The sequence below is a fragment of the Bombina bombina genome, chromosome 3 (genome assembly GCF_027579735.1).
Source record: "Bombina bombina isolate aBomBom1 chromosome 3, aBomBom1.pri, whole genome shotgun sequence".
NCBI classification, from domain to species: Eukaryota; Metazoa; Chordata; class Amphibia; order Anura; family Bombinatoridae; genus Bombina; species Bombina bombina.
The window spans coordinates 786,871,519-786,885,166 of NC_069501.1; the positions used below are offsets into that span (position 1 = coordinate 786,871,519).

Here is a 13,648-nt window from a genome sequence, read left to right on the forward strand (position 1 = left end):
GTTGTTTGTATTAATTGTCATGACAAACTTGTTAATGCAGATAATATTTCCTTTAGTAAAGTACCATTACCTGTTGCAGTTCCATCAACATCTAATGTTCAGAGTGTTCCTGATAACATAAGAGATTTTGTTTCTGAATCCATCAAGAAAGCTATGTCTGTTATTCCTCCTTCTAGTAAACATAAAAAATCTTTTAAAACTTCTCTTTATACAGATGAATTTTTAAATGAACATCATCATTCTGATTCTAATGACTCTTCTGGTTCAGAGGATTCTGTCTCAGAGGTTGATGCTGATAAATCTTCATATTTATTTAAAATGGAATTTATTCGTTCTTTACTTAAAGAAGTACTAATTGCTTTAGAAATTGAGGATTCTGGTCCTCTTGATACTAAATCTAAACGTTTAGATAAGGTCTTTAAATCTCCTGTGGTTATTCCAGAAGTTTTTCCTGTTCCTGGTGCTATTTCTGAAGTAATTTCCAGAGAGTGGAATAATTTGGGTAATTCATTTACTCCTTCTAAACGTTTTAAGCAATTATATCCTGTGCCGTCTGACAGATTAGAATTTTGGGACAAAATCCCTAAAGTTGATGGGGCTATTTCTACCCTTGCTAAACGTACTACTATTCCTACGGCAGATGGTACTTCGTTTAAGGATCCTTTAGATAGGAAAATTGAATCCTTTCTAAGAAAAGCTTATCTGTGTTCAGGTAATCTTCTTAGACCTGCTATATCATTGGCTGATGTTGCTGCAGCTTCAACTTTCTGGTTGGAAACTTTAGCGCAACAAGTAACAGATCATGATTCTCATAATATTATTATTCTTCTTCAACATGCTAATAATTTTATCTGTGATGCCATTTTTGATATTATCAGAGTTGATGTCAGGTTTATGTCTCTAGCTATTTTAGCTAGAAGAGCTTTATGGCTTAAAACTTGGAATGCTGATATGTCTTCTAAATCAACTCTACTTTCCCTTTCTTTCCAGGGTAACAAATTATTTGGTTCTCAGTTGGATTCTATTATCTCAACTGTTACTGGTGGGAAAGGAACTTTTTTACCACAGGATAAAAAATCTAAGGGTAAAAACAGGGCTAATAATCGTTTTCGTTCCTTTCGTTTCAACAAAGAACAAAAGCCTGATCCTTCATCCTCAGGAGCAGTTTCAGTTTGGAAACCATCTCCAGTCTGGAATAAATCTAAGCCTTCTAGAAAAGCAAAGCCAGTTTCTAAGTCCACATGAAGGTGCGGCCCTCATTCCAGCTCAGCTGGTAGGGGGCAGGTTACGTTTTTTCAAAGAAATTTGGATCAATTCTGTTCACAATCTTTGGATTCAGAACATCGTTTCAGAAGGGTACAGAATTGGTTTCAAGATAAGACCTCCTGCAAAGAGATTTTTTCTTTCCCGTGTCCCAGTAAATCCAGTGAAAGCTCAAGCATTTCTGAAATGTGTTTCAGATCTAGAGTTGGCTGGAGTAATTATGCCAGTTCCAGTTCTGGAACAGGGGCTGGGGTTTTATTCGAATCTCTTCATTGTACCAAAGAAGGAGAATTCCTTCAGACCAGTTCTGGATCTAAAAATATTGAATCGTTATGTAAGGATACCAACATTCAAAATGGTAACTGTAAGGACTATCTTGCCTTTTGTTCAGCAAGGGCATTATATGTCCACAATAGATTTACAGGATGCATATCTGCATATTCCGATTCATCCAGATCACTATCAGTTCCTGAGATTCTCTTTCCTGGACAAGCATTACCAGTTTGTGGCTCTGCCGTTTGGCCTAGCTACAGCTCCAAGAATTTTTACAAAGGTTCTCGGTGCCCTTCTGTCTGTAATCAGAGAACAGGGTATTGTGGTATTTCCTTATTTGGACGATATCTTGGTACTTGCTCAGTCTTTACATTTAGCAGAATCTCATACGAATCGACTTGTGTTGTTTCTTCAAGATCATGGTTGGAGGATCAATTCACTAAAAAGTTAATTGATTCCTCAGACAAGGGTAACCTTTCTGGGTTTCCAGATAGATTCAGTGTCCATGACTCTGTTTTTGACAGACAAGAGACGTCTAAAATTGATTTCAGCTTGTCGAAACCTTCAGTCACAATCATTCCCTTCGGTAGCCTTATGCATGGAAATTCTGGGTCTTATGACTGCTGCATCGGACGCGATCCCCTTTGCTCGTTTTCACATGCGACCTCTTCAGCTCTGTATGCTGAATCAATGGTGCAGGGATTACACAAAGATATCTCAATTAATATCTTTAAAACCAATTGTACGACACTCTCTGACGTGGTGGACAGATCACCATCGTTTAATTCAGGGGGCTTCTTTTGTTCTTCCGACCTGGACTGTAATTTCAACAGATGCAAGTCTTACAGGTTGGGGAGCTGTGTGGGGATCTCTGACGGCACAAGGAGTTTGGGAATCTCAGGAGGTGAGATTACCGATCAATATTTTGGAACTCCGTGCAATTTTCAGAGCTCTTCAGTCTTGGCCTCTTCTGAAGAGAGAATCGTTCATTTGTTTTCAGACAGACAATGTCACAACTGTGGCATACATCAATCATCAAGGAGGGACTCACAGTCCTCTGGCTATGAAAGAAGTATCTCGAATTCTGGTTTGGGCGGAATCCAGCTCCTGTCTAATCTCTGCGGTTCATATCCCAGGTATAGACAATTGGGAAGCGGATTATCTGTCGCCAAACGTTGCATCCGGGCGAATGGTCTCTTCACCCAGAGGTATTTCTTCAGATTGTTCAAATGTGGGAACTTCCAGAAATAGATCTGATGGCGTCTCATCTAAACAAGAAACTTCCCAGGTATCTGTCCAGATCCCGGGATCCTCAGGCGGAGGCAGTGGATGCATTATCACTTCCTTGGAAGTATCATCCTGCCTATATCTTTCCGCCTCTAGTTCTTCTTCCAAGAGTAATCTCCAAGATTCTGAAGGAATGCTCGTTTGTTCTGCTGGTAGCTCCGGCATGGCCTCACAGGTTTTGGTATGCGGATCTTGTCCGGATGGCCTCTTGCCAACCGTGGACTCTTCCGTTAAGACCAGACCTTCTGTCGCAAGGTCCTTTTTTCCATCAGGATCTCAAATCCTTAAATTTAAAGGTATGGAGATTGAACGCTTGATTCTTGGTCAAAGAGGTTTCTCTGACTCTGTGATTAATACTATGTTACAGGCTCGTAAATCTGTATCTAGAGAGATATATTATAGAGTCTGGAAGACTTATATTTCTTGGTGTCTTTCTCATCATTTTTCTTGGCATTCTTTTAGAATACCGAGAATTTTACAGTTTCTTCAGGATGGTTTAGATAAAGGTTTGTCCGCAAGTTCCTTGAAAGGACAAATCTCTGCTCTTTCTGTTCTTTTTCACAGAAAGATTGCTAATCTTCCTGATATTCATTGTTTTGTACAAGCTTTGGTTCGTATAAAACCTGTCATTAAGTCAATTTCTCCTCCTTGGAGTTTGAATTTGGTTCTGGGGGCTCTTCAAGCTCCTCCTTTTGAACCCATGCATTCTTTGGACATTAAATTACTTTCTTGGAAAGTTTTGTTCCTTTTGGCGATCTCTTCTGCCAGAAGAGTCTCTGAATTATCTGCTCTTTCTTGTGAGTCTCCTTTTCTGATTTTTCATCAGGATAAGGCGGTGTTGCGAACTTCTTTTCAATTTTTACCTAAGGTTGTGAATTCCAACAACATTAGTAGAGAAATTGTGGTTCCTTCATTATGTCCTAATCCTAAGAATTCTAAGGAGAAATCGTTGCATTCTTTGGATGTTGTTAGAGCTTTGAAATATTATGTTGAAGCTACTAAATCTTTCCGAAAGACTTCTAGTCTATTTGTTATCTTTTCCGGTTCTAGAAAAGGCCAAAAAGCTTCTGCCATTTCTTTGGCATCTTGGTTGAAATCTTTAATTCATCATGCCTATGTTGAGTCGGGTAAAACTCCGCCTCAAAGGATTACAGCTCATTCTACTAGGTCAGTTTCTACTTCCTGGGCGTTTAGGAATGAAGCTTCGGTTGATCAGATTTGCAAAGCAGCAACTTGGTCCTCTTTGCATACTTTTACTAAATTCTACCATTTTGATGTGTTTTCTTCTTCTGAAGCAGTTTTTGGTAGAAAAGTACTTCAGGCAGTGGTTTCAGTTTAAATCTTCTGCTTATGTTTTCATTAAACTTTATTTTGGGTTTGGATTATTTTCAGCAGGAATTGGCTGTCTTTATTTTATCCCTCCCTCTCTAGTGACTCTTGCGTGGAAAGATCCACATCTTGGGTAGTCATTATCCCATACGTCACTAGCTCATGGACTCTTGCTAATTACATGAAAGAAAACATAATTTATGTAAGAACTTACCTGATAAATTAATTTCTTTCATATTAGCAAGAGTCCATGAGGCCCACCCTTTTTGTGGTGGTTATGATTTTTTTGTATAAAGCACAATTATTCCAATTCCTTATTTTATATGCTTTCGCACTTTTTTCTTATCACCCCACTTCTTGGCTATTCGTTAAACTGATTTGTGGGTGTGGTGAGGGGTGTATTTATAGGCATTTTGAGGTTTGGGAAACTTTGCCCCTCCTGGGAGGAATGTATATCCCATACGTCACTAGCTCATGGACTCTTGCTAATATGAAAGAAATGAATTTATCAGGTAAGTTCTTACATAAATTATGTTTTTGCACAATTTATCTCCATATCTGGAATGTCTCTTGATAAGTTGGTCCTAAAATGTGATCAGCTAGCTCTCAGTAGTGCATTGATGCTCTGGAGCTGAGTTTAACTATGCATTTAATGGCTTTGTAGGAGTTAAATACATAGGTGTGTTGATAACAAAATGCTCTAACACCGTAGAGCATTGTTTTTTTTTCACTTTTAAGCCCATTTAATTATTTCTATGGGCCTAGCTGTATACCGGTCATATTTCGTATAGCTATAAATGAACAAGGTCATGCATTATAATAATAAAAAAAAAAAAATAGAGAAAAAAAAAGCATAATGTAAAATATTTTTTTTTCTCCCAACAACTCTCACAAATTTCCTCTTCCCTTTCAGACTCATCCAAGTGGTCCAGCCTGGTGTTGGTGGATGTTGGCAGTCTTGCCACTTGAAAGCAGGGCCCAGTTGACAATCCTGGCCATGACATCTCTCAAAGATCGTTTGCTTGCCATAAGACGCATCTTAATATTTGTCACCCGTAAAAGACCCAGATGACAAAAGTTTTACTCTGGGACTATGACTATTATTTTTTTGCTTTTGCACTGATTAACACTTTGTGGACATTGTGTGTGATTTTAAATTGTTCTTTGAAGATACCATGCAGTGTCAATGAATGAGCAACATTTCTACCTGGTTTTTCTGTCACCTTGCGTCCTGGCGCATAGCAGGAGCTTGATTGCCATCAGATTTTCCCACCTTTAAAAAGGTGAACTGCTGGTAAGCAAGACCCTGAAGTGCCTTACTACAAACAGGAATCCTACATCTCAGATGCATAAAGAACTAAACGTATGTAACTAAATAAGGGCTAAATCACATACTGGAATTGGGAGAGATCATTTTAATTAACAATTTTACCAATTCAACCATCAGAGTCATAACTATGTTCTAATGTGTGTGTGTGTATATATAAATGAATTGCAAATTAAAAATATCAGGTGAACTGTAATGAGTAAAACTGCTGTTATGATATCAACATACATCAGGTTACCTCTTTTCAGGGGACATATAAAACATTCCTCTCACATATATGGTACAGGCTATTACAAACCAAAATAGGTTTGTTTTAAGTTTTATCTCGGTTTATGTTGAATGGGTATTTATACTAATAAGTGTAAATAAGTCAAACGAGAATCATTCATGTAAAATTACATGAAGCTATTGTGTGCCATCAGTACCGTATCTAACAAAATTTGTTAAAATGCTTATAAAGATTTTGTATGTGTGTGTGTATGTGTGTGTATATGTGTGTATATATATATATATATATATATATATATATATATATAATGTGTGTGTGTTTTACTGCGTACCTTAAATCTCTGTAGCAGAAAGGGGTTTGTGTTATAGTTTTTATAGTCATTTAGTCCTGTGAAATGATTTAGTGATGGAGTACTAAATGATAGAAAGCGCACCATGAACACGCTAACTGGAAGTCCACACTGGTAGTGTCTTAGTGCGATTACAGTATAGAAATGATTCATCATTGGTGCAGACTATAATGGCAACCGTAATGACTTCCAGAAAATAAGATGGTTTCTTGAACACAGCTGTTATTATAGGACAATCTTCAACAAGAAACCTACTAAGTAGCATATGTACCACACAGAAACAACCCCGTTGTGGAAACCCGTAAATTTGAACCCTATCAAGTTTACATAATGCATGAATACTAATCCAGAGGCAATACAAATACAAGGCGGACTTTAGGTCTCTTTGAAGTATATTAAATGAAGTATTATTCAGGTAGGCATATTGTTACTTTTCAGTCAATAATTGCTCAATGGCGATGTTATATCACTATAACTGTCATCTCTCCCTCTTCCTCTAGTGATTATGCCTTGGTATGCAAGATTATATTTTGTTATCATGGCTTTTCCAGAATAATTTCAGTGATAAATATTTAGTTATGAACTTAAAGAACATTTCAGAAACCAGCATTTTACATCACTATGTGCCTGTCCTGAAGATGCTTGAGCCTTTGTCTGTAAATATATCTAAAAGCTATAACTGGCTTAATGCTAAATGCTAAAAGTACTGCTTCATAAATAACTGGATTTACCATCGTCCGTTTGCAAGAGACTCATTGCTCTTACTTTTCCAATAGTCTGGAAGTTTAAACATCCAATGGAATATTCCATTATGTGGACAATTACAACATTGCTTCTGAATATGAAAAGTCTTTACTGAGATCATCAAAAGATATCCAGATGTCTTCCAGGACGATTGTTTGGAAGAGAATATTGAAGAATAACTTTGTCTTTAATAATGCAAGTCTGTTCTTTACATCCAAATAAAACAATGTAGGAATGTTCTTATAAATTAGAAAACTATGCCTCCGTAAACATTGTAATTGGATACATCATTAAAATGAACTAGGGCAATGCACAGTTGTACCAGGATTTCACATATGTGCTAAGTGTGGTATGAACTTCTACTTACATGAGTTGGCTTTTCATCTCTGTGGACATGTTATCAACCAAATTTTCAGGCGGCCGTGATTGTATTGGAAGCTTATCTAGACAGTCATTCACAATGCCTAAACATGTTAACTTGAGTGTAGTATGTATTTGGAATAGAATCTTTTGTCAGTGTCATTTATTACCAAAAGCAATATAATTTGCTAACGAATGCTCCATGAATTTTCTTGTAGGATAATCAATTGGCCACATTTCTCAAAAATGATCTACAAATCCCATTAACAGTAAATAAATTGAAAATGTGTTCTGTCTACAAACATTTGTGATGTGTGTATGTGACGTTGATCTTATATTAACAGAACTGTGTTGGTGTTTTGCACATTGTTTCTGTCACTGAAAAAATATTTACAATTACTTTAACAGCTTATATTATATATGTTGCAAACCAAACTTTCCTTAAATATACAGGGGCACATGTATGTTTCTGTCTTTAAAATAGTGTTGAAATCGAATTATACATTGTAATAACCACTTTATTTATTAACTAAATCGCCCTTAACATATTTAACTTTATCTTTTATGTTAATTCGGTACACAGCGTTGATCATTTCTTTCATGTAATTAGCAAGAGTCCATGAGCTAGTGACGTATGGGATATACATTCCTACCAGGAGGGGCAAAGTTTCCCAAACCTTAAAATGCCTATAAATACACCCCTCACCACACCCACAATTCAGTTTTTACAAACTTTGCCTCCGATGGAGGTGGTGAAGTAAGTTTGTGCTAGATTCTACGTTGATATGCGCTCCGCAGCAAGTTGGAGCCCGGTTTTCCTCTCAGCGTGCAGTGAATGTCAGAGGGATGTGAGGAGAGTATTGCCTATTTGAATGCAGTGATCTCCTTCTACGGGGTCTATTTCATAGGTTCTCTGTTATCGGTCGTAGAGATTCATCTCTTACCTCCCTTTTCAGATCGACGATATACTCTTATATTTACCATTACCTCTGCTGATTCTCGTTTCAGTACTGGTTTGGCTTTCTACAAACATGTAGATGAGTGTCCTGGGGTAAGTAAATCTTATTTTCTGTGACACTCTAAGCTATGGTTGGGCACTTTGTTTATAAAGTTCTAAATATATGTATTCAAACATTTATTTGCCTTGACTCAGAATGTTCAACTTTCCTTATTTTTCAGACAGTCAGTTTCATATTTGGGATAATGCATTTGAATTAATCATTTTTTCTTACCTTCAAAAATTTGACTCTTTTTTCCCTGTGGGCTGTTAGGCTCGCGGGGGCTGAAAATGCTTCATTTTATTGCGTCATTCTTGGCGCGGACTTTTTTGGCGCAAAAATTATTTCCCGTTTCCGGCGTCATACGTGTCGCCGGAAGTTGCGTCATTTTTTTGACGTTATTTTGCGCCAAAAATGTCGGCGTTCCGGATGTGGCGTCATTTTTGGCGCCAAAAGCATTTAGGCGCCAAATAATGTGGGCGTCTTGTTTGGCGCTAAAAAAATATGGGTGTCGCTTTTGTCTCCACATTATTTAAGTCTCATTATTTATTGCTTCTGGTTGCTAGAAGCTTGTTCACTGGCATTTTTTTTCCCATTCCTGAAACTGTCATTTAAGGATTTTGATCAATTTGCTTTATATGTTGTTTTTTCTATTACATATTGCAAGATGTTCCACGTTGCAACTGAGTCAGAAGATACTTCAGGAAAATCACTGCCCGGGGCTGGAGCTACCAAGCTAAGTGTATCTGCTATAAATTTTTGGTATCTGTTTCTCCAGCTGTTGTTTGTATTGCATGTCATGACAAACTTATTAATGCAGATAAAATTTCCTTTAGTACTGTTATATTACCTGTTGCTGTTCCGTCAACATTTAATTTTCAGAGTGTTCCTGATAAACATAAGAGATTTTATTTTTTAAATCCATTTAGAAGGCTATGTCTGTTATTTCTCCTTCTAGTTTACATAAAAGTCTTTTAAAACTTCTCTTTTTTCAGATGAATTTTTAAATGAACATCATCATTCTGATACTGATAATGGTTCTTCTGGTTCAGAGGTTTCTGTCTCAGAGGTTGATGCTGATAAATCTTTGTATTTGTTCAAGATGGAATTCATTCGTTCTTTATTTAAAGAAGTATTAATTGCTTTAGATATAGAGGATTCTGGTTCTCTTGATACTAAATCTAAACGTTTAAATAGGGTTTTTAAATCTCCTGTAGTTATTCCAGAAGTGTTTAATCTCCCTGATGCTTTTTCTGAAGTAATTTCCAGGGAATGGAATAATTTGGGTAATTCTTTTACTCCTTCTAAACGTTTAAGCAATTATATCCTGTGCCATCTGACAGATTAGAGTTTTTTTGGGACAAAAGCCCTAAGGTTTGGGGCTGTCTCTATTCCTGCTAAAATGTACTACTATTCCTACGGCAGATAGTACTAAATTTAAGGATCCTTTAGATAAGAAAATTGAATCCTTTCTAAGAAAAGTTTACTTATGTTCAGGTAATCTTCTTAGACCTGCTATATTTTTACCGGATGTTGCTGCAGCTTCAACTTTTTGGTTAGAAGTTTTAGCGCAACAAGTAACAGATCATAATTTTATAGCATTATTATTATTCTATAACATGCTAATAATTTTATTGGTGATACCATCTTTTGATATCATTAGAGTTGATGTCAGGTATATGTCTCTAGCTATTTTAGCTAGAAAAGCTTTATGGATTAAACTTGGAATGCTGATATGTCTTCTAAGTCAACTTTGTTTTCCCTTTCTTTCCAGGGTAATAATCATTTTTTCGTTCTTTTTCTCATAATAAGGAACAAAAGCCTGATCCTTCATCCTCAGGAGCGGTATCAGTTTGGAAACTATTTCCAGTTTGGATTATATCCAAGCCTTATAGAAACCTATAGTCAGCTCCTAAGTACCCATGAAGATGCGGCCCTTTTTCCAGTTCAGCTGGTATGGGGCAGATTACGTTTTCTTCAAAGGAATTTGGATCAATTCCGTTCTCAATCTCTGGTTTCAGAACATTGTTTCAGAAAGGTACAGAATTGGCTTCAAGTTAAGGCCTCCTGCTAAGAGATTTTTTTCTTTCCCGTGTCCCAGTTAACACAGCAAAGGCTCAGCATTTCTGAAATGTGTTTCAGATCTAGAGTTGGCTGGAGTAATTATGCCAGTTCCAGTTCTGGAACAGGGGCTAGGGTTTTATTTTATCTCTTCATTGTACCAAAGAAGGTCAATTCCTTCAGACCAGTTCCGGATCTATCAATATTGAATCGTTATGTAAGGATACCAACATTCAAGATGGTTACTGTAGGACTATTCTGCCTTTTGTTTAGCAAGGGCATTATATGTCTACAATAGATTTACAGTATGTGTATCTGCATATTCCGATTCATCCAGATCATTTTTAGTGTCTGAGATTCTCTTTTTAGACAAGCATTACCAGTTTTGTGGCTCTACCGTTTGGCCTAGCCTTCAGTTCCAAGAATTTTTTTCAAAGGTTCTCGGTGCCCTTCTTTCTGTAATCAGAGAACAGGGTTTTGGTATTTCCTTATTTGGACGATTATCTTGGTATTTGCTCAGTCTTCTCATTCGTAGAATCTCATACGAATCGACTTGTGTTGTTTCTTCAAGATCATGGTTGGAGGATCAATTTACCAAAAAGTTCATTGATTCCTCAGTCAAGGGTAACCTTTCTGGGTTTCCAGATAGATTCAGTGTCCATGACTCTGTCTTTAACAGACAAGAGACGTCTAAAATTGATTTCAGCTTGTCGAAACCTTCAGTCACAATCATTCCCTTCGGTAACCTTATGCATGGAAATTCTAGGTCTTATGACTGCTGCATTGGACGCGATCCCCTTTGCTCGTTTTCACATGCGACCTCTTCAGCTCTGTATGCTGAATCAATGGTGCAAGGATTACACAAAGATATCTCAATTAATATCTTTAAAACCGATTGTTCGACACTCTCTAACGTGGTGGACAGATCACCATCGTTTAATTCAGGGGGCTTCTTTTGTGCTTCCGACCTGGACTGTAATTTCAACAGATACAAGTCTCACAGGTTGGGGAGCTGTGTGGGGAGCTGTGTGGGGATCTCTGACGGCACAAGGAGTTTGGGAATCTCAGGAGGTGAGATTACCGATCAATATTTTGGAACTCCGTGCAATTTTCAGAGCTCTTCAGTTTTGGCCTCTTCTGAAGAGAGAATCGTTCATTTGTTTTCAGACAGACAATGTCACAACTGTGGCATACATCAATCATCAAGGAGGGACTCACAGTCCTCTGGCTATGAAAGAAGTATCTCGAATTTTGGTTTGGGCGGAATCCAGCTCCTGTCTAATCTCTGTGGTTCATATCCCAGGTGTAGACAATTGGGAAGCGGATTATCTCAGTCGCCAAACGTTGCATCCGGGCGAATGGTCTCTTCACCCAGAGGTATTTCTTCAGATTGTTCAAATGTGGGAACTTCCAGAAATAGATCTGATGGCGTCTCATCTAAACAAGAAACTTCCCAGATATCTGTCCAGATCCCGGGATCCTCAGGCGGAGGCAGTGGATGCATTATCACTTCCTTGGAAGTATCATCCTGCCTATATCTTTCCGCCTCTAGTTCTTCTTCCAAGAGTAATCTCCAAGATTCTGAAGGAATGCTCATTTGTTCTGCTGGTAGCTCCGGCATGGCCTCACAGGTTTTGATATGCGGATCTTGTCCGGATGGCCTCTTGCCAACCGTGGAGTCTTCCGTTAAGACCAGACCTTCTGTCACAAGGTCCTTTTTTCCATTAGGATCTGAAATCCTTAAATTTTAAGGTATGGAGATTGAACGCTTGATTCTTGGTCAAAGAGGTTTCTCTGACTCTGTGATTAATACTATGTTACAGGCTCGTAAATCTGTATCTAGAGAGATATATTATAGAGTCTGGAAGACCTATTTTTTGGTGTCTTTCTCATCATTTTTCTTGGCATTCTTTTAGAATACCGAGAATTTTACAGTTTCTTCAGGATGGTTTAGATAAGGGTTTGTCTGCAAGTTCCTTGAAAGGACAAATCTCTGCTCTTTCTGTTCTTTTTCACAGAAAGATTACTATTCTTCCTGATATTCATTGTTTTGTACAAGCTTTGGTTCGTATAAAACCTGTGATTAAGTCAATTTCTCCTCCTTGGAGTTTGAATTTGGTTCTGGGAGCTCTTCAAGCTCCTCCCTTTGAACCTATGCATTCATTGGTCATTAAATTACTTTCTTGGAAAGTTTTGTTCCTTTTGGCCATCTCTTCTGCCAGAAGAGTTTCTGAATTATCTGCTCTTTCTTGTGAGTCTCCTTTTCTGATTTTTCATCAGGATAAGGCGGTGTTGCGAACTTCTTTTGAATTTTTACCTAAAGTTGTGAATTCCAACAACATTAGTAGAGAAATTGTGGTTCCTTCATTATGTCCTAATCCTAAGAATTCTAAGGAGAAATCATTGCATTCTTTGGATGTTGTTAGAGCTTTGAAATATTATGTTGAAGCTACTAAGTCTTTCCGAAAGACTTCTAGTCTATTTGTTATCTTTTCCGGTTCTAGAAAAGGCCAGAAAGCTTCTGCCATTTCTTTGGCATCTTGGTTGAAATCTTTAATTCATCTTGCCTATGTTGAGTCGGGTAAAACTCCGCCTCAGAGGATTACAGCTCATTCTACCAGGTCAGTTTCTACTTCCTGGGCGTTTAGGAATGAAGCTTCGGTTGATCAGATTTGCAAAGCAGCAACTTGGTCCTCTTTGCATACTTTTACTAAATTCTATCATTTTGATGTATTTTCTTCTTCTAAAGCAGTTTTTGGTAGAAAAGTACTTCAGGCAGCGGTTTCAGTCTGAATCTTCTGCTTATGTTTTTCATTAAACTTTATTTTGGGTGTGGATTATTTTCAGCAGGAATTGGCTGTCTTTATTTTATCCCTCCCTCTCTAGTGACTCTTGTGTGGAAAGATCCACATCTTGGGTAATCATTATCCCATACGTCACTAGCTCATGGACTCTTGCTAATTACATGAAAGAAAACATAATTTATGTAAGAACTTACCTGATAAATTCATTTCTTTCATATTAGCAAGAGTCCATGAGGCCCGCCCTTTTTTTGTGGTGGTTATGATTTTTGTATAAAGCACAATTATTCCAATTCCTTATTTTATATGCTTTCGCACTTTTTTATCACCCCACTTCTTGGCTATTCGTTAAACTGAATTGTGGGTGTGGTGAGGGGTGTATTTATAGGCATTTTAAGGTTTGGGAAACTTTGCCCCTCCTGGTAGGAATGTATATCCCATACGTCACTAGCTCATGGACTCTTGCTAATATGAAAGAAATGAATTTATCAGGTAAGTTCTTACATAAATTATGTTTTTTTGGCCGCCAAAACAATAACAATGCACAAACAAAAACTTTCACAAGTAAACCTTAGAGACTTTTAGGGCACACAAAATCAATACTGCACTTCTTAAAGGGGCATTATG

General features: G+C 37.5%; 1 protein-coding gene across 1 annotated transcript in view; it reads left to right on the forward strand.

The window, feature by feature from the left end:
- Positions 1–7,463, forward strand: part of LONRF2 (LON peptidase N-terminal domain and ring finger 2) — a 207,110-nt gene extending 199,647 nt beyond the window's left edge. The window contains exon 12 of the mRNA XM_053707682.1: positions 5,066–7,463. Within this exon, the coding sequence (XP_053563657.1) occupies positions 5,066–5,224 (159 nt within the window). The 3' untranslated portion in view covers positions 5,225–7,463. The remainder of the gene's footprint in view (positions 1–5,065) is intronic.
- The last annotated feature ends 6,185 nt before the right edge of the window (positions 7,464–13,648 follow it).